At 34.2% G+C, this 22,055-nt stretch overlaps 1 protein-coding gene across 1 annotated transcript in view; it reads right to left on the reverse strand.

Annotated features, from left to right (window-relative positions):
• LOC108730585 (neurexin-3) overlaps positions 1 to 22,055 on the reverse strand; it is a 132,837-nt gene that overhangs the window by 92,017 nt on the left and 18,765 nt on the right. The window contains exons 2-3 of the mRNA XM_018460361.1: positions 12,374 to 12,517; positions 8,145 to 8,305 (exon numbers count right to left, since the gene is read on the reverse strand). Coding sequence (XP_018315863.1) covers positions 8,145 to 8,305; positions 12,374 to 12,517 — 305 coding nt within the window. The remainder of the gene's footprint in view (positions 1 to 8,144; positions 8,306 to 12,373; positions 12,518 to 22,055) is intronic.

Raw genomic sequence — 22,055 nt, forward strand, 5'->3', positions numbered from 1 at the left:
AACTAATGTTTATTCAACTGAATCATACGTAACGAATTAAACGTTCCCCGGAAAACCGCTCGAATGCGTTGCAAATCTTTCTCATTCATGAGAATGATTTAATGCCGCGGCTTTAAATCGGGTACTTCAAACATTCCGCAAACGAAGGATCGTAGATCCTTCTATTCCGCCGTAATTCTCGGTGATCTCTCCTTGGATATTTCACAAACGTCGGAGACTAACGAATCATATTCATTTCTCGAAGCTCTGATTTGGAACGTTATACGGCATTTGTCTATAGATTAACCTCACGCAGCATTGTAATTTAGAAAGTAAAGAAGATCTTTTAAACATTTAATAAAATGGAATCACGATCCGAAAGGAATAGCATATTATTACGAAAAATACGTTTTAATGTGCATAATCTGCGTGTTGCTTATCGCATAATTTCCCACAAAAATTCTTTATTTTTTCTTGAACTTTTCAAACAATTCATTTTATCACGCTCTTTATCCCTTTGCATGCACATGTACGCATTTAATCTTTCCACGCAAATTTTCTTGCATTCAACGGACATTATTATACGAGCATTCTCTGTTTCTTCCTCTAGCAGGAATCGATCGTGACAACAAACGTATCGTAGATGGCATACTTCGATAGTAAATTCCCGAAGTCTCCACGTCGTGAAAGCCAAGCGTGACAAGAGAAGCGAGGCGCTATCGATGCACATAAGTTCGATCCGGCAGGCGACGAATTGAAATCTTGATTTATAGCAGAGTATATACGACCCCGAATCTCTTCGTTCGCGTCGCGTACTGGCAGAAAAAGTAGCGCAGGAAAGTTTCGTTTCAAAAGAATTTGCTATTTTTTTTTCTTAGCTAAAGATATACGTCTTTGCACAAAAGTTTCTAATTTAACTTTAATTTGCAGAGTATGTTTTGAAAAGATCTGATATCTTTTATAATCGTAACTTTTTCGGATAGTTTAAAGACTTTTCCTTAAACAAAATGTCAAATAGACTATTATTTATAACACTTTTCTAATTTTTACACAGAAACAACGATTTTGTTGAAGTATCTAAAAATTCAGATACAGATCTAAAAATAATTTTGTTGGATCAAAATAATTATTTGGTTGTTCAACAAAATCATTTTCGGATCTATATCTAGCTAAATTTTTAGGTACTTTAAGAAAATCGTCTTTTTTGTGCAATATTATGAGTATAAGTACACTACGATAAATTTCATTTTTACATATATAATAAAAAGGTATAAGATGAAACATGAACATCAGATAAAATTTTAAATCGTGAAAGTCTGTTGAATTTTAGGTAAATTCTACGGCATCAAATAAAATCACGTAATCCCTGTGTATTGCTTGTTTATCTACGAATACGAGGACTCAGCTTTCCGGTCGATGCGCTTGTCGTCACGAAAAAGCGAGGGTGTGGCAACGAGAGATGAAAGTACTCGTGCTTAAGAGACACCTGATCTAGTGACATACGAAGGATGAGGACGCGATCCGCCTCCGTCACTCTGTGCTCGCTTGCGCGTGTAAAAGCGGGAAGAATTCGTTGCGAGAAGGAACGCGACGAACGAACGGGTTGCCCTCATAGGTATGCACCAAGCGCAGTGAATGGATACGCTCCGAGGTGATACGGTGTTAAATCTTTCTGTCAGAGATCGGTGGAATCTCTCGGGTAGAGCACGCGCGATCGTGGCAGGCTTCGTCCTTTGAGGATCTTCGAATCGACTACGCGCATTTTCCCTGTTCATTTTAAAGCATCCCTCGTGTTAGATGCCAGGCTGGATTTTATTTTTCATTTCTACTCGCAAATACATTGAAAGCAAATACTCGTACATGAAGGATATAATTTGTGAAATAAAAGTGTGGTTTACTCAAATATAATTAATCTATCTATAATTATTGTGTTTTTATAAATTTTTAAATTGACCTTTATAGGGCGAGAAGTCATTATAGTGGCACTGAAATAGTGTCATTTTAAGGCAAGGACAAAGTATAATAAAATATAATAAATCTTATTCAAAAGGAAAGATTAAAAGTTTAAAAGTAAATCCCCTTTTTTCCGGTCTCTAAAGATTAATTTCATCTACAACCGAATAAAATTGTTACAGATATAAGTAATATGATAATATAAATACGTTTATGCTTATGTACATTAGCAATTAACGGAAATAATAATAAAAGATATTGAACTCCTAAATTTATTGAACCGTTGTATCTTTTACCGATATTTTTTCTTTTGCAGACAATTACATAATTACAGCGATATATTATTTGAAACTGAATAAAATCTACGTGATTAGTTGATAACACTTATCTCGAAGCTGTCAGCCGATTGCATTTAAGAGCTTAATTTATAGCGCTCGTAGGTGACGTAATCGATTGAAATCTTAGAAATTCGCGTGCGGAATATGTCATCAGAATATTCATGTTGGTCGATATTAACGAACGTTACCGCGAAATGTATTGTACGTTAAGTGCACTAGTGCGTGATATTGAAACATCAGCTGGATTTCAGTTCCTCTGTATTTTCGAATTCGAGGCATTTTTGAGCGAGTATAAAAAATAAACAGCTTGGTCGATTTCATAATTCATGATATATTAAAACATAAATATAGTTCTAGTTAACCTTTACCATGAACAAAAACAAAAGCTTTTACATTCGCTTAAACCGTGTTTCTTTTCCCTATTAACAAATGAAGCTGATAGCGAAGTACACAGCAAATAGCTAAACTACGTATAAATTAATTGAATACAGAATTAAACGTAGCGCAAATAATGTTTGTTTCGTATTCTCTAACAACAAACGTTTATACACATTAAGTATTGGAAAGTTTCAGTTGTTTACTGAACGAACGTGGATCTAAAATTAACTATTCTGCTCTGCAACAGAGAATTTCCCGTATTTTATATATTTGAGAGAAGAGAAAGAGGCGCTCTCTCTCTCTCTCTCTCTCTCTCTCTCTCTCTCTCTCTCTCACTCACTCACTCACTCACTCACTCACTCACTCTCAGAAAAGATAAACGTTTTTAAAAACACTAAAAACATATATTAAAAGTTTTTTTATTATCAACGAAATTTAAAAATTTAGAAATGCTGCAAATAGTTCCTTCTCTATTTTTGAATTTATTTTGAACTCATTATGAATTTTAATATTTGGATCGTATAAATAAACTTTGTTTTTATTCCTCTTACTCTTCTCTTACGATAAGCTAAAATATTTGATAAATATTCAATAAAATTTGTACATAAAGTAAAAGAAACAAATAAAATATTCAATAGAAATTTTACAGAAAGTAAAAAATAAGTTAAATACTCAATAAAATTTCTAGAGAAGATAAAAGATACTTATTCTCGTCTATCATTGTATATACGTATAGATACATTGGTGAAACGCCCATGGTAACGCCATGGCTGTACAATTAAACCATTGGCGAGATAATAGTGTCCGCGTGTAACATACGGTGGGTGTAAACGCTCGCGGGAGGAACGTAATAGGCAATCCGCGCTGCAAGTCGATCCTCGCAACTTGCACCCCGAAGGCTCAAGTCTAACTGAAGAGTAGGGGTGTCTAGACACCCAATCTCTTTTCCTACTCTCTTACCTTCCTGTCGACGGTATTAACCTTTACACGTATCGTGATAGTAAACTGATCGAAGGACAATGTTCAAGAGTGAACGAGAAAGCCCTCTTTGCTCTTTGAATGCGCCCGGAAAGCGTGTAGTCACACCGCTTGTAAAATAGAAGGGTTGAAGAGCACACACACACACACACACACACACACACATTACAAGAATCCTTATTTGGAGCAACAACTAATCTCACTGAATGCATTTTTTTTCTTTCTCCATAAAACTTGGCCTCTACTAAAAACGCAATACAAATGTTTCTTTATACATAAAGCGATTTTAGTTGAATAAGTGTTTAAAATATCTTGAGAATTTATAAAAAATTTATGATTATCGTAAATATATATATACTATAATAATATATTGTATATTATTTATTTATTATTATTATAGTAAATATAAATGTATCTTATTTATTTGACCACACAAAATGTCGTAATTATTCTGTCCATTCTGGAATTAGCAAAGTTGTTTTTTGAAATAATGCAACAAACAACAATCGCATATACATATACAAAAGATATATGATGACCTCCGAGATTTTAATATTATCTTAAAAATCAGATAATGTAAATACGACGATTCGACGAAAAATTTTTTTTTTTTTGAATAAATATTCAAATTTACGTTTTTATCGAACGACGTTTCCCTAATATCATTTCATTAGATTTTTTCTTCTGAGTGTATAACAAGAACATAGTTTTCTCCACTAAGATGTCAAACGTGAATGCCTTATATGCAACCAAATTGTGGCTGCCATTGGCATCATAACTAACGACATGCTGCAGCGCATTTGGCGTGAAGTGGAATACCGGCTCGATATCCTTCGAGCTACTAAAGGTGCTCATGTGGAGTTTAGTTAGTTTAGCAACATGTAAAAGTTTAATCATTTTTTGTAAGAAACTTTTTAAATAGTTCTTTATAATAAAAAGGAAATATATATTAGAAATATGTATGTGTTTTTATTTTTTTTCATCATTTTTAAGATTCATTGGATTTACTCTCTATTTTTCACGTTTTGATCGATTGTTCGGACATGTGCTATGCCTCGGTCTACCTTTATTATTAATTATTATTAATTCCAGACTAGAGATATGAATACTCATCAGGGTCAGCACTTTCCATGCACGAAGTAATATCGAAGAAAAGCATCGTGCATGTTTTACCCAATAAACACGAGTGCTTTTTCTTTTTATAACAAAACCACTACTATAAGTGCTACCATAAATGTGCATCGTAAAACGAACGGGAAATAATCATATATGGTCGATATATCCGCTTTGTTCGCAATTTAGTATTTATCTTTCGCTATTGAAAATGTGCACAATTACTTGACGCTTTGAGCTGCGTCCGAGATATGTCGCAACATGCGCTTTGTAAAGCGATGAGAACAGTTGCATATATATCTCATATGTGCGTGTGCGACGCATTTGAAACGCCACGTGGAGATATCGCCACTCATCGCGTAAGTAGAGATAACTGGAGCGTGATAATAAATAATATGCGTTTGAACGCGATATAAACGTCGTACACCTTCGTGATTGCTCGTATTGATTAATTTATTAATTATTCAGTGATTAAAATCGAAAAATAGAACTGAAACTCTTTACAGATTCTCTCTAAACAAGTTTGCCGTAGTTAAGGATCAGAAGTAAAAAAAAAAACATGAACCGTACTTTATTAATTTTTTAATTCATCTTCAGGTGCCATACGAGAAGTGTCATTATTACAGAATGTTTAAAAAAAATCAACGGTTTATAACAATATTGGAATTATACTAAAAATATAAATTTGCTCAGGAAAACCCAGGGAAATCTTCGTATTACAATGCTGGGTAAATATTTCCCAGGTTTAACCGCAGCGCACAGAGGAGGACGATGTTCTTCGGCAGCACATGTTCGGGGAATCGATTCCTCGTTTACACAGCTGCGGAAGTGACTCAAACGAACAGCGTGTGCTCTGGAAAATTATCCAAAGCAGCGGCGGACATTAGAATCGTGCTATACACCATTCTCGACCTAATTCTCGATGCGCTGCACATCCGCAGCCCTTAAATTGTAACTGTAGTGTGGAGTGGCGCATTCCGATTCTGATATGAGATAACGAACGTTAGTCAGAAATAGATAAGTCTAGAAAATTCTATGTATTCGTCATTGAAGCGTATTTCCTTCGGATCGTAGATCTTTTTATCAATTTTAAGTCAATTTCTTTTTTAAATAGCCCTTTTGAGTTATGAGCGAATAAAGAGTATTGTAAAGATTTTATAATAACTTCAAAATTAGTTTAAGGATATATTACACATAATATTTTTCATCAAAATGAAAGAATTATACAATATAAATACGCTAGAGAGCGCCAATGATCGGTCAAAATTAGATGTTGCGAATAATACAAATTATAATTTCTGAAAGAATTATAACTTAAAATCAAAATAATTATTATAAAATAATTATTTCAATAAGAGAAGTAGACATGTTTGAAAAAAATAATTGAGATTAAATTTTTTTATTTTGATTGAGATTATTTAATTGAGATTAAAATAATTGAGAAAAAATTTTCATTTAAACTATAAAATTGTATTGTTAAATATAAATATTAACTTTGTTAAACTGTGTCATATGTATAATATTTATTTTTATATGGAAAATATAAATTTCCAATTCAATTTACTTTTCGCAGAGACTATGTACCTAACCCTTAGAAAATATAATTAATAAAAAATAACTGATATCCGAGAATCTCTGATCAATCGCGCTTTCTGTTAACAAAAGGTACTTTGCAAACAGAAAGCAACGAAAATGAATTGAATGGGAAACAGATAAATGTAAGCTTTCACGTACTACTTAAATGCATTCGGCTGTATGACGCTATTTCCATTGTTCGAGTTTCTCTATGCAATAATGAAGCATATCTATATCTATAATAATCGTTTTTACTACCATCAGTTTAAAACTTTCTTTATTATCTGATTCATATATTCAAGCTCCGCAAGTTCCTAAATATCAAAATCTATTACGATATATTTAATTCTACATTATTCATGTTGATTTAGTAACGTAATTACTCGCGTAGGGTTTCTGACAATATTTTATCTCAATTTGTATTATTGATGATTTATAATTAACTCTTTGGATGGACGCGAACTTTTTAATAAAGAAACTTAAAGAACATCTCCTTTTCAAAGAGTTTTCGGGGTCACTGAATTTGATTCTATTTTCAGAATTCTAAAATTTAAATTTAAAAAAATAATCTGATTATCGTGAAATTTGATTTTAAGAGGTTTTCAAGGCTTCTCTCTTGGTATTGCTAAATTTAAATGTTGCTGAAAATGTCGAATTTCAAAAGAGTAGTACCCTCCAATGAAGCAGGATCTAATGTCACAGGGCTCATAATTTAAAAGTCAGTTTGAAAATCAGTACCTACTACAACTGTTCGCGTAGCGCTGATGAGCTTCAAATAAAATGAAACTGGAAACTTGTGTGATGATGATGTAATTAAAAATTCTCTAAAATCAAATTCTATGATAATCAAAATATTTAGAAAAAGTGCTGTCTATAATATTGGATTTATCATTTTGAATTTTTTATTTTTTATCTCAAATTCGAATAAAGCATTATCAAATTATCTCATAGTCCCAGTTTCATAAAAATCAAGCGAGCAATTTACAAAATAAAAAGAAATGCTTAAACAGGCACACCTACAAAGAATAAATATTGATAATATTCTATACATCCTTCGGATAAAGATAAATACAAAAACTTTTTTTAATTGTGAAATAGTTTACGCTAAATATAATAATATGTATATGAATAGTATTCATACATTTAGATTTCATGAATTTATAAGCTGAATTATCATGGACACCCCATGCGAGTAATAAAGAATTAACAGTACTTATTAATGCTTCAATGTTGTTCGCGTTAAAAATGAGATACGCGAAACAATATCTTTAATTAACAACCCATTGTTACAAAATTAACAGATTTCAGAACAAATATTGGCTTACTTTAATTATCTCGATCCGTACAGTATATGTTACATTCGACAAGGGATGCCAATATTTCGCGGCGATAAATTGATAAACTCATGTCATTCCGCACAGTTCACGGAACCCACGATGGTCGCGCGCAAATAATTGCGTTATCTATTCTACTGCGCGTAATGCGCAATGAATGCCAGTGTATATCCACAACATTAACAAAATTGCTCTCACGTCCGTTCGCCGATCCATTTGAATCGCGACTGTGTGAAAATTTAACGCCTTCAACGTCCGTACTGTAATGGATTTTCCACTTTCCGCTCATTAAAATTAGATATTTAAAAGCGGATCTCGAGCTGACGGTATATATCAACTTATAAGCATATCAATAGCATTTGCATTAATGGATAGTATCCGTTTCTTACATTTACTCACTTCCGATGTCTTTAATTCTATCTTTAATTCGTCCGTGTTTAATTCTTATTTTATCATTTATTTGCGGATGTACAGATAAAATAATAATAATCGTTACCTCTTGAACTTTCCGATGGACGACGATTTTGTGCCATTGACGATCATCGAATCGCAACTTGACCGGCTTTATATGCAAATCCAATCTTCCTTTGGCTAGGCTCATACTGACTGCGGCGCCTCCGTCTTTCAGCGATATAGTGAGATAATCATCGCCCTCTCCTGTAATTAAAAACGGGATTAATGAAGTCGTGGCGAGTATCGTAAGCGCACGCGCGCGCGCGCTTAGCGTACATTGCACAGCGAATAAACCCTTATCTCGCTTTTGAAGCGCAAATAATGCCGCTGAATTAATTGTGACAGTGGCTGACGCGAGATTGTCGAAAACGGAAAATGCTCGCAGCCGTCATGGACGTTTTTTAGTTACTGTCTATGTTGACGTGACCGGGAACATTACCGTCCATTGAGCACGATCCCTTTTGACGCGTTAACGTCGCACGCATTGCCTGAAAAAAAGATCGACAGCAACGTACGCAAATTTCAACGCAACTTTTTAATCCCCGCGGCGATGTCGGTCCATCAGGTTCCCTGGCTCACTCCATTTTTCGTCGAGCTCGCCTGCCGGATTATAGCACGATGCGACGCGTATAAATCGATTACGACCGCTTAACCATTAGTTTCGAGGTACTTCCGGCGACCAGTTAAAACGTCCGGTGATCGTCGTTAATAATTATCCTGTACTAAATTCGCCAGGAAATCCTCGCGGATTATGTTATACTTGTAACGAGTTGAAGGATCAAAATGATTCTGCTGATAGAACGACGATTTTTGGGATTAAAAATTAGACGCTATTAGTATTCTTGTACAGTTAATATAAAAAACGATTTAAAGCATACTTACGAGAGAGACTCAAGTATTCCCCTCTGATTGTGATGAGCTTTTAATGTTATTTTATGAACGAAAATAAGAGACACATATTTTATGTGTCCTATCGCACTTTCAAGGAGTGAAACATTCCTTAAAAGAAAATCGGTTTCTTTTAATTAAAAAAATTTGTTTAAATAAAAAAATTTTTATTTATAAAAAGTAAAAATAAAAATTTTTTAATTATAATTATTAAGCACTCTTAAAATCATTCAATTTTTCAAGCTCATCAAAATCAGAGAGAGTAAAAATATGATTACGGACAGAGAATTATATCATAAAAATGTATACTCATGTTAAACGCAGTGAAAACGATAGTATTTAAAAAAAAATTGAAATCAAAAGAAGTGAAAATTAATTTATTTTTTATTTTTTATTAAAAATAAAAAAGTTGTCTAATAAAATTGTTTGTGAAAATTCCTCTTATTATACAGTCATTTAATAAACACCTTTATGAATACAGTGAATATAGCGTTTTACTTTTTTCAAGCTGTTGCATTTAATTAAATTAACAGAATTTGCAGAGAAAAATTCAAGTTTTTTAGTATTTTTTTCAATTTACGATTATTTTGCTCGATGCACGCAGCGAATAATAAGAACATAAATATATAAGAGGCGTTAATACACTACAGAGCAGAAATTATAATTTTTATCAGTAGATTGCGAGTAGATTAAGGCGGATCGGGAGGGACGGGTACGGATATGGCGTTACACTCGTGAATCTCGCAAACGCCACCGTCGGTTATTGCCGCAGTCGCTTTAAAATCGGGCCGCGACCGCATACTAATTATCTCACGGGCAGCCCGGGGACTCGAGCGTATAAAAGATGCAGACAGTACTTCGGGCTTAATTGCTGCTGGCGCGACGCATTAGTATGCGCCTAAGTGTATTACGCGCGTTACGTATCGCGCTTTTATTCGCGTAATACCACCATCGCCGGCACGATGCACATCGCGGATCGCTATCGGACAACAAACATGATAACACACGTTACGCGCTGCGAAGGTAGCGCCTGCGAGATGGATTCTACACGGCGAGAAATTGGCGAGAGTTTCTACGCGCTTCCGTTATAGTTACATCCCTGCATTAAAAAAATATTCTAAAATTTTATAAATTATTTGTTTGAATAGAAAACTAAATATTTATTAAATATGAAGATATATTTATTTAGTATAAGGACCATTATTTTGAATTAACATTTTTTTATTGAGTAAATATTTATTTACTCAATAAAAGTAAGTAAATGTTTAGTTGGCACTATTCAAATAAATATTTATTAAAATTTGGTATATTTTTTTCTCAGTATGATCAAAATTTGTATGAGTAATCCATTTCTCTCAACTCTGCTCGTACACTATTGGATATTTAATTACCAAAAAGCAAACGAATTTTCTAGAATCAAAAATAACAATCGTTGATCGTCAATACATTCACAAACACATGCACGAGTAAATTGTTATTTATTGTTCGCTCGTTATTGGAATGTACTTTGCCTAATTATCCCCTGGATGCGAATTATCCGCGTAAATCCCGTTACATTCGAGAAATATCCTTGCGTAATCGTGTTGCAAATAGTTGTTCGAAAACAGACAAAACCATTTCCAATGTGAATTTAACACACCGCGACTCGGCACGTGAGCGAGCCAAATATAGAAGTAGACAGCGCAAGTAGTAAAAGACGAAGATGGTCAGACACGTTCCAGCGGAATTCTCGAAGGAGATTGTTATGTTTACCCTCGCTCTTCGTGCGAGGGAATTCTTGCGGTACGATATCGCGATTTGAAAGAATAGAAGTTGCGTGGCATGACGATTATTATGCCCCCCGGAAATACGTGCAATTCAAATGCGCGGCGAGTGCGCGGTTGTATTATAGCTTATCTCAGGAACAAATGAGCAGCCTAGTGTGAGCGCGCTGTGGAGATGCAAGAGCGAGTGCAAGAAGGAGAAACGATTGCTACGTATGCATCTTATGTGTCGTATGTGTAGTGAATATGCGAATGCGGACGTATGAGAGCGTACGTAAGTGTATGTGGTACGGCATTGCGGCTCCGTTATATAGGTTTCGAGTTGCTGTAACCGGAGCGGAGGTGCAAACTCCTCCTTTTACTGCGGATGGTGCAGTCTTGCCATCTTGGCTGCGCTGATTCCACCGTTCATTACGTAAGTATACTATAAACTGGAGGTTCATGTGCATCCGGTGAGAAGCCATAATATGCCAGATGAAACGATGGGTGTAATATAAAGGCACAATAAATTAGAAATCTGACCGAAATGCAAGCGAATAAGAAACAAACTTTTATCTTAACTTGAGCTACCTTTTCTCGTACCCTGTTGATTATTCAGGCAACTTGATTAAATTTAATTTGTATGTATTTTTACAACTTTGTATTTCAAATTCCAAACTAAAATTTTGTTAAAGTTTTAAAATTAATATCGAAGAACAATATCGTGACTTATTTTACTATCTAACTAAAATTTACTTTTGTAAACATCTCTTCAAACTTAAACACTTCAAATTATTAGTAATATCAAATTGATCTTTTCATACTAAAAATTATAATTGACTAGAATTATAGCACAGACTCTAAATATTTTTACCATTAATGTTGGAACTAAATATAAAATTAGAAATTCTATTATTACTGATATAAAGTATGTTTGTAGGTTAACAAATAGATATGTAAATGAAGTAATTTAATCAGTTTTTTATATTCTCGGATGATAACGTATTATATATGCCGCGTCCACTATTTTGCGCAAAAATTTTAAACGTTTTGCGTCAAAATTATTATAGGTCGAATAAGAAATAGGTCGAATATTCAATATAATACCGTCTTAAGATAAAAGAGAGAGAGAGAGAGAGAGAGAGAAAAGATGTTAAGAAAATGATGTTAAACATAAAGAGAAAAGGTGAGAGACAAAATTTCTTTAGTTGGCTGTACGTTTGGTATCCAACTGAAACGTTCTAATTGGCTATAATGTCGCCACGAGAGAAGAGAAGCAATCTAAAGATTTAATATGCGACCATTGTCCAAGATGGTTCTATTGTCTATCTGTGTTCTCTCAAAGGATATCCGATCGTTCGTAAGTTACTCGATTAGATGTCACTCCATTATTGTTCTTCCTGAATTGTTTTCAATTAGTTGCGCGCCTCTATGATTAATCGTTTCCAGAAAATTTACAACAATTTTATACTTTAAAATCGAACTGCGAACATTTTCCAGTATCAAGAATCTATTTTCTTAATTACTCGCAAACGCATTCGAAAGTGGGACAATTCGCAAGTGCAAATAAAATTGCTACTTAGAGGGAAGTTATTATAATTGACAAAGAAAGTCGTTCGCCATGAACACAGGAAGTACTTACCGGAATAAAATAGAAGTCCATTTGCTGCTCTCGTTTTGAACTGGAGGCTTATGGATTCTTGTGTACTGAGTACTGGTTCTCCTTTGCTCAAATCTATCGTGAGATACTCAGTCCCTCTGAAGGATGCTTCCGAGGGAGCTTTGTCTGGAACAAAAAAGGCAGTAGTTTATAAATCGGCCAATTCACTACAATAGTTTTCGTTAAAGACTCGCTTAAAGAATTATCGGTACAAACTAAAAAATAAAAACCTTCATCCTCGTTTATTGGAATTCCTTTTGCAATTTTCTTTTTGAAAAGAAGAAAATAAATTATTAACTATTCATACAATATATATGCGATTAATATTTTCAATTTTGCTGAAAATAATGCAAAAAAAAAATTCAAACTATTAGATAAATATTATTTCAACGACTAGTTTATTAGTCAAAAAGAAATATGATTATTATTTAATTACGTTTGTACTTTTAAAGCTATTATTCAACAAATAGACTAAGGGAATAACATTTTCGTATCTTTCTAAGATTGTGGTAAATGACGAGATTTCTCAGTTTTCTCTCGCAAGTTTGCGAATCACAGTAATAAGCGCCAAGAATCCCAACCCATCATCTTGGAAGCGACGCGCCTCTCGAGAAAAATCGACGCCGGTGGATTTATCGTGGCAATTCGTTTCTACCGCAGTTGAGCGAGCTGAAAGAGATACGAAGTGGTGGATATATAGTACAGGCAGCTCTTCCTTACGCGGATTCGCCGGATGATTTGCGGCAGTAATGAACATTTCAATCGGTGCATTCGACCTCGCGGCGCGATTTGGCGACGTGCCAGTGCCATTAAACCCATCTTACGGTCTTTTTGCGCGACCGCGTTTACCTTTGTTTCGTCGCGATAACAATGAAGGATGGAAAATAACGGAGAACGCGTCCGCGACCGGTCTCTTACGAACGGAATCTCAAAATCCGATTAAATGTTCTCGCCGAATCGAATAAAGAGCATCGGAATTTGTTTGTAGGTGAAAGAGAATCTGAAACAAGCCGATCTTGATACTTAACAAAAGAGGAGGCTGAAAGAAGGTTTTAAATGCGTGTAAAGCGAAAAAATTATTCAATTTTTAGCATTTACGGACGACACTTTCCAATTTATTTAACACCGTTATGTTACAAAACTATTATTGCAAATTATAACACCTAATATGCTACAAAAATATTAGATCGTTAAATATGCAGTAAGCGAAGAAGGCCATATTCAGTCAAAACGGATTATGGTGCTTAATAATATATTTATATAAATTTTCTAGTTTTGTATTAAAATTAATATTTATTTTACATTAAAATTGTCTTATACAAATAAACTATTTATTAATATTTTATTAATTGTTTACTAATATTTTACTAATATTTTATATTATATATACGTGTTTAATGTGTATAGCGCTTTTCAATAAAAATTTATCAAAGTTCGTTTTGCTCGAAGAAAAATACAATTGCGCCGCGTGTTTCTTTCGGATTGTTCTAGGGATATAACGGGTGCTTCAGCAGCCGTTGAGCTTACTTGGTCATTGTCTTCTGCGGGCGTATAGCGGTAGTTTAGCGGCAAGATTTATGGTAAGGGAGGAACGCGAGCGATTGATCGCGAGAGTGCGCCAGGTGCAGAATTACGCGGCACCCATTGCTGACTTCCTAATGAATGGCTGGCGATTAATACGGATTAGTGGAGGCGCGTGTATCGGCTACGCTAAGGCGCACTTAGCCACGATTTATGCGCGACTTTGTCAACGTATTCTTCGATGCGCAACAAAAGATGCGAAACAAGAAGGCGTTAGTTGAGGAACAAGAAGTCGCGAAACTTTCGGATTATATATTGCGGATATAATATCTTGCGCATGTGAATCAGTTCTATATAATAAATAAAAGCAGAAAGTTCTATATAATTCTTCATGAATTTAAAATCAATTTCAGTTAACACAAACTAAAAGTAACATAACATTAATGTTATACATTATTTTTAATTGATTGGGTTTTTTTCTTAATCAAAGTCTTTAAATATTAATATTTTTATTGTTATAAAAACGTCAAAAAACAAGATATTCTACAAGCGGGTTTTAAAAATTTTCTAGATCGATGTTCTCGAAAGTAGGGAATATGTGCCAAGCACAAAGTAGCACAGGCCATAAAAGATAATTACCATAAAACGTAGCATTCCATGTGCGCATATTATCCTGCTTAGATAATTACGCGATATCCGGCAGATTGGTGTTGCCGAGGTTGGTTTTGCTCCATTGGGAATCATTTGGCACTCCGTGGCGTCTCAACTAAATCGATCGGTCGATTTCGCAGTATTCGCGCATATAACGCGAATACCGGATAATTAACATCAGCCGCGCGTAATTACTTCGCAAGTTAAGCATCCGCCGGGTCTTTTCGAGAATTAAATTTCTCGAGGTGAAACAAGGAGTACGATGCAATGGAATAGAAAACGATTCCAACCGTATACGGAATGTAATTTGCTACTTTTTATCAGTTGTAAAAATACATGAAAATTTTGTATATTATTATTATATGGTATTGAAGAGGCGAACCTGTGTAATTGATATTCATATAGCACAGTCTTTTCAGCAATATTGCAACAATTACAATGTTTCAGCAATATTACAGTACATGCAAGCAATGTTGCTGCAAGCTTTTGTGCTGTATGGGTAGAGATCAATTTATTACATCATAAAATTAAATTTACAGACCATTTATCAGATTTATTTTTTCTCATTCACCAAGTATTAAATCACATTTAATACCGGAAAAAGAAAGAAAGATAAAGAGAGATTTTTTTCAATCAATAAAAATCTGTTTTGAAAATAAAAAAATAAACAGAACGAGAAAGGCAGAAGGAAAGAAAAGGAAAAATATATTCCTAATGTCTAATGGCTTACGTCGTTGGTAGAAATATCAATACCTAAAGAGAAAAAGAATATCTCTTCTTTGCTCTTCTTTACTCGATAACATTGGCGAAGAAAAATAACCGGGAAAATACCGATATCAGGCAATGCGTTACAAGCAGTGTTACATATGATCGCAACGTGCGCGCGTTGTTAGAGACATCTAAAATTATATATATTAAAAAATATTTTAATTTTTATACTCTTACTTTTAATTTCATGTATTAAAGCAATAACTGACCAATGATGTACTGATTAATCGCAAAGATTTAATAAAAGTGTTAATTATTTAAAAATAACTCAAATTTTTTTTAAAGTGCAATATACTCAACTTAAAATTAACAATTAAAAAATTTTAATTTTTATTAAGTATATTAAATAATATTGAACAGTGCGTTGGAAGATTACAATCTTTATCAAAATACAAAAGGTAAACATTGTATTAGCTTAATCTAATATTCAACCAACGTCTATAAGGGGAAACCGTTTGTTTTTCTTGAGCAGCGGTAAAGCTCATTTGTTTAGCTTGAATTTCAGGAAACTTGCTGGTCGGAGTAAAATAAACCGTATCGAAGCTTAAGCTCAAGGTAGAAGATGCGGAAGTATATGCAGGTTTAATAAATCTCGACGGCTCACGCGGATAAAGGCGTGCTAAGGACGTCGTCCGATTTATTTAGTTCCTACATTTTCGAATCTTTCTACGTCGGTATTCTCTCTGCATTTAAAGGATTGCCAAGTTAATCCTCGCAAACAGTTTGTTGCACAAGAAACGTCTTCAGCGAAAGTAATTTGCAATCCTTTGCCACCACGTAAATGCATATTAAAATATAAAATATTTAATGAACGAAGGAAGAAAGAGAGAGAGGGGGGGAGATAGGAAAGGCAGAGGGAAAAATTTAATGTAAATGTATAACAAGATTAAAGAGAAATTAACTGTCAATAATTTTATCAAACGCTGTTTAAGTTATTACATAACGTTATAACGATAAATTTTGAAAATAAAACCATACAAATTTATCAAGATTAACGAAATATTAAGTCAATATCATTTTTAATGACTCATTTGGCACATTAATATAATGTTTTTGTTGAACTTAAAAAAATGTCGTGAAATGCAATTTAAGTTTGATTAAAAAATTATAAATTTGATAAAGATTTTTTATATATTGTCAATACAGTACATATTGTAATTTATAAAAATAAGAATAAATAAATTTATTAATTTTACGAAAATCATTCTATACATATATGTATTTATTTTATATTCATTATAAATTTTATTCTTTACATTTTTACCCAATTTTATTAAATTTTATAATATTCTCTTTTTTTTTGCATTAATAAACACACTCTATTTACTGGCAGTTTAATTATAGTCAGAGAACGGTTCGCTTTCGCTCTTACAACTCACATAGAAATTTAACTCGCATCGTAAACATAACCGTAGAACTCGGCTTTCTGTGTTTCTGACTGCAGGGAATATTGTAACCCACGGAAATCCCCTAAAACAATAAAGCCTTTTACTATCGCCATTGAAAACAAAGTTTCTCGGTATTAAAGTTGAAGCCAGGAAAAGTATCTACCTTTTCTACCTTTTTGAATGCTGCGAATGCAACATGTTGAGAAAATTAGAGGACACTTTGATAGCTGCGGGTATAACGCGAAATCAACAATCGTCTATTTTTATAGTATTTGGAAGTCGAAATGTTTTGGATGTACGTAATATCACAAATTGTGCTATACTAACGTGAAACTAACGTTTACAAAATTTCTCATTATTTTTCTATCTCTTTCCAGTAAAAAAAATGCATTAGTACTGTCTACAATGCAAAACGCTGCTTGATCTACAATATTCTTGCTCTATACAACATTACGTTAGTTATACCACCTAATTGCATTAGTATTAACTACGAAAAATTTTCATAGAGACTGACTCTCTTCCTAATTTTCTTAAATCAGTAAAACGAGAGAAGAGAGTCGCTTGAAATTCATGGGCGAGTGGCCGGTCACCGGTGGTTTCTTTCGTAGTCGTGTCAAAGGGCCGAAGAGAGAATCTCGCGGCGGCATTTTCCACCGGTATCCACCTCATGAACTGGTTCAAGCTATCGTATTAGCATGTATATTGCATCACGTCGGCACGACACATGATGACATCGCTCACCGGAAACTACCAAGGTGGTACGAGCCGTCGTTTTACTATCGCACGCTCCGTTGCGGTCTGCGCGCTCCGGGATCCTTAATCCACGACTATCAACCAGTATTCCGTTTGAGAAAGGGATATCATCGTTTCGTCGCGAAATTTTGCGCGTGGAGACGTATGTCCTAAACCCCGAGCGAGAAACGTGAAAATTATATCCCAAGTGCATCGGTCTGAATGGCATGTCGCGTTTTAATCCCATAAGGATTTTGCAAAATGTTTGACACCGCAGGCTGTGCAGTTATCTCGCAAATTAAAAACATTGAACTTGTTTGTTCTGTGTTCAAAAATTTTTAACAATAGCATTATATAGTTAAAAAAGGGTAAAAAAATGAAAAATATGGATTTCAATTTATTATCAATCAAAATATCATTTTCAAACAATTTTAGGCAATATGCATTTTTCTATTAAGTATATATCCAAACAGCACAGAGAATTCTAAAAAGAATTCTTTTTAAATTTCCTGAATTATGAAGTGTATTCACTTTTATATCATCAATGTCACTAATTCTGAGCTCTTTTTCTGTTAGAAAAGAAAGTCTTTTTATAGTCACCGTGATAAGAATTCGCAGTGAAATTGAAATAGTTTTTAGGTATTCCAGCAAACACAAGCACATAACTTTCAGGAATATCAGATCCTTAAATGAATTTTTTTACACAGAATTAGGAGAAATTGTTTATAAAAAAATATTTTTACTTTCATCACCATTTACTTTCACTACGAAGTCCTATTTTGGAGATTTGTTTTAAAAAAATTATTTTATTAGAACATGAGAAAATTATCATATATATATATATATATAATGCTGCGCCTTTTACTCTATTCTGTATAATTTACTGGTTTGTTTGTTTATAAGAAATAAATCATAAAGAATGTAAAAAGATAAATTCTTTTTTAATTCACTTTTTTAATAACAATTATCTGTGTTATGTAAATGTATATTTAGAGTATATTCACTATAGATATACTAATTTTTATAGCACAAATTTAAGAATTGTATGCAATAATGTGTACAACTTGTAAAATAAATTTCACGAGTTCTCTTTATAAAGATCAACATATTAAAATGGAAATCTTCTTAAATAAAACTTTCAAAAACATTTTTTTCCTCCATAACGGTAGAAGAAACTTCATATTTCGAATGCGGTTGCGTCCGCGCGATGGGGTTAAATAAACCCTCGTCGTCGAAACAAAGTGCGAGAATAAGTTATTAGGACAAGGCGACGCGGTGGAACACCAATTCCACGCATGAGCGCGTGACGAGAGGCGTCGCGCTACACATTCGCCGACACAGAACGCGAAATTACCAGTCGTGGTACCTTGACGCGAGAATCCGGACAATTGTGCGCCCAAGCTTAGCAGTCCCAGCTATATATATCGAGTTCTGCGAGTGGCGGAACTCCCTCAGTCCGTTCTCGGCGCATTCATTATGACCACGAGAGAACGGCTGGGAACTCTCTTGCATAACAGACAAGCGACCAAAGACTTTCGAGGCTCGATCCCGTAAAGATGCAGTCGAATCGAAATCCTGAGCTCGTTCGCAAGAACGCTCCCAAGCTTCCAGCACGTGACACGAATCCAAGACTCACAAGACTCAATATTTGTCACTTTCCTTATAAAATCAAACTAATTTTTAACAGAATTTTCTCTCGCAAAAGTCAAAACGTTTCTTAGCATTCCTACTAAACAGAGGTTTATTTTTGTTGTTACTTTAAAACCGCTATGAGTGACGCACTACAAACAGTAATCAAATATTACGTATATACAGGGTGTTTCCAAATTAAATGGCAAAACTTCGGGAGCGTGTAGAGGAGTAAAAAACTAAGAAAAAAAGTCCTATAGACATATGCTCGTTTTTGCTCCGTTTCAGAGAAATCGAAAAAAAATGTTTACATTTCTTGCCATATCTAGCACCGACATATTTGATTACATTTTCCACTTTCTGTTATGAATTTGTCAGTCGCTCTTTGAAAGCCTTTAACAGTAGATGAATTTTGTCTTTTGCAATATGCCGCGTACGTATTCTAATAGTGAATATGCTGATATGGTTTTTGTATACGGTTTCTGCAACGGTAATGCTTTAAAGGCGGTGCGAGAATATGCACGACGATTTCCAAACAGAAGAGTGCCAAACCGAAGAGTGTTTATGTTGACATTTAATAGATTGCGAGAGACTGGAACATTTTCAATTCGACAAGAAAACAACCGATTTCAAGCAGCGTTACGAAGAGATTTGCAGGCAGGGAATCGTATTTTACAACATTTTGACAATCATCCTGAGACCAGCGTTCGGAATGCGTCGGCTGTATTGGGAGTGTCACCACAAACAATTTGGCGAACTGTAAAAGGAGATAATCGCTATCCCTACCACATTCAAAAAGTGCAAAATTTATTACCTCAAGATCATTGGAACAGATTGAACTTTTGTAACTGGTACCTTCAGACATGCCACAATGATATTTTATTTCCATCTAAAATAATGTGGTCAGATGAGGCAACATTTACCAGAGGTGGAATAATTAATCAAAGGAATTATCATATATGGGCTCATCAAAATCCCAGGTCTGTTAGAGAATACAAATTTCAGCAAGAGTTTTCTGTTAATGTCTGGCTCTCAACAGTCAATAAAGAGTAAATTCATGTAAACAGGAATTTAGTTAGCTGCGCAAATGTTGAAGCGCACGCTTCCCAATGTCCTTTGGCAATTAATGAGTTATCAGATTAATTAAAGCACCAAATTCTCTTGTCTGAAACAACTGATTAGCGCGGGATGATCTTCCGTCCCTGATTAAATCGTAAATATTTAGAAATTGTCATAAAATGTAGACGTTGCAATTTTCATCTTGTATCAATTCGCACGACTCTCATCGATGTACATCATAGACCGTATTTTTCATACCTCAATAAAGTACAATTTTCGTTGTGACTTATCGCCTTTTACAGTCTCGTATATGTACGCGCGTACGACCATAGTAAAGAGTATAAGCAGCCAATAAAGGTAAACAAGCCCCATGATACCTTACGGGTGGCTGGTCATTTTCACGTCGAAAAGCTTTCTCAAGGGAAGGAAAATGGTTGAATCCAGACGTCTGGATATAAAATTACGTAAGTGTCCCAGCCACTCGCGCGATCGAAGGCCATCTATCGAATAATGCTTGTCACCGGCCGCGTGATGGAATATTACAAAAGTTTCCACGAAGCGGAAACGTTAGCCTGATTTATACAGCAAGCATCGCGAGCCTATAATACTCCTGCGACAAGGATCTCTTTGGGTGTAGCACGAAATTTGCGCATGCGGTACCTTTTAAACAAGCCATTTAACTTTTTCGAGATTTTACAAATTTTTTATTCAGGATTTTTCTTATAAAATTGAACATCGAAGAAATTAAACACAAAAATGGTTGCGGATAAAATATATTAAAAATGTTTTTGATATTATATGAGAACCCAACAAACAAGCTGACGTTATTTGTCATCATTTTGGCGTCAAAATGATGACAAATAACGTCATCTTGTTTGCTAGGAAATACATAAGGATATTGCAGAATAAAATATTTTCCATAGATCTTTTTTTATCAATTTAAAGTCTAATTTTTCTTAGAAAGTGTTAAAATGATTTCACTTTATAAAGTAAATGTTACTTTGAAAACATCATAAACATAGTTTCTATATTAATATAGTGATATAGGTAGTATATTAATTTTTATTTTTTTAATTTCCCTTTCCAAAATTTTTTTAAAGTAAATAAAGTATAAATATTTTATTTTACATAATATTAGAGGAAAGAAAAGTGAAATACGACAAATTACAAATTGTTTCTTTATGTTAAGTTTCTTATGTTATTTTCGAGTTTAAACATCAGAAAGTCGAAACGTTACGATGATATGCGCGTTGTGCAGTATTGCGGCGACCTATTTAATAAATTTTTGCAGCGCGATAAAAGCAGCATTAACGCTGTCGTTCGATCTCATGCTCGACGTTGTCGTCGTCCTTGCGGGATTAGCCGAGTAATCTCTCGAAGAGCCTCGAGGAGTAACGAGATCCCCCGGGAAACGACACAGACTTTTTCTCATCTTAGGAGTAGTGCATCCTGTGATGCCATCTCGCTGAAATTCGTTGTTCTCTTTTCTGCACGTGAGACGCTTACATTTCCAAGGAGCGAAGCGTCAGAATAAAGCGTCGCTCGTTTTCGGAACATAAGTGTGCGAGAAGAGTGAAAACTTCGCGCGAAATTGTTGTCGTGAAATACCGAAAACAGTTTCGCTTAATGAAATTGGCAACAAGAAACGACAATTGTCATTAATCAACGAGCAGCAAAATGATTTAGCTCGAATTGTTTATTGTTACGAAAAAAAAAAAATCGAAAAGAGTAACAGTAGAAACGAAGGTGCGAATAAATGTTTCAGTCGAAATTGAAAGACCGATATATAATATAAAAATATTTCGATTTATATTTTATATTATATGTATTTTCAGTGTGTCGCACGCACGGTAACATTTAGAAGAATTTATAGAGATTTTTATAAATTAATATAAAAATATAATAAAAATATAATA

The sequence above is a fragment of the Mycetomoellerius zeteki genome, unplaced genomic scaffold (assembly GCF_001594055.1).
Source record: "Mycetomoellerius zeteki isolate Tzet28-1 unplaced genomic scaffold, Tzet1.0 scaffold94, whole genome shotgun sequence".
Taxonomy (NCBI): domain Eukaryota; kingdom Metazoa; phylum Arthropoda; class Insecta; order Hymenoptera; family Formicidae; genus Mycetomoellerius; species Mycetomoellerius zeteki.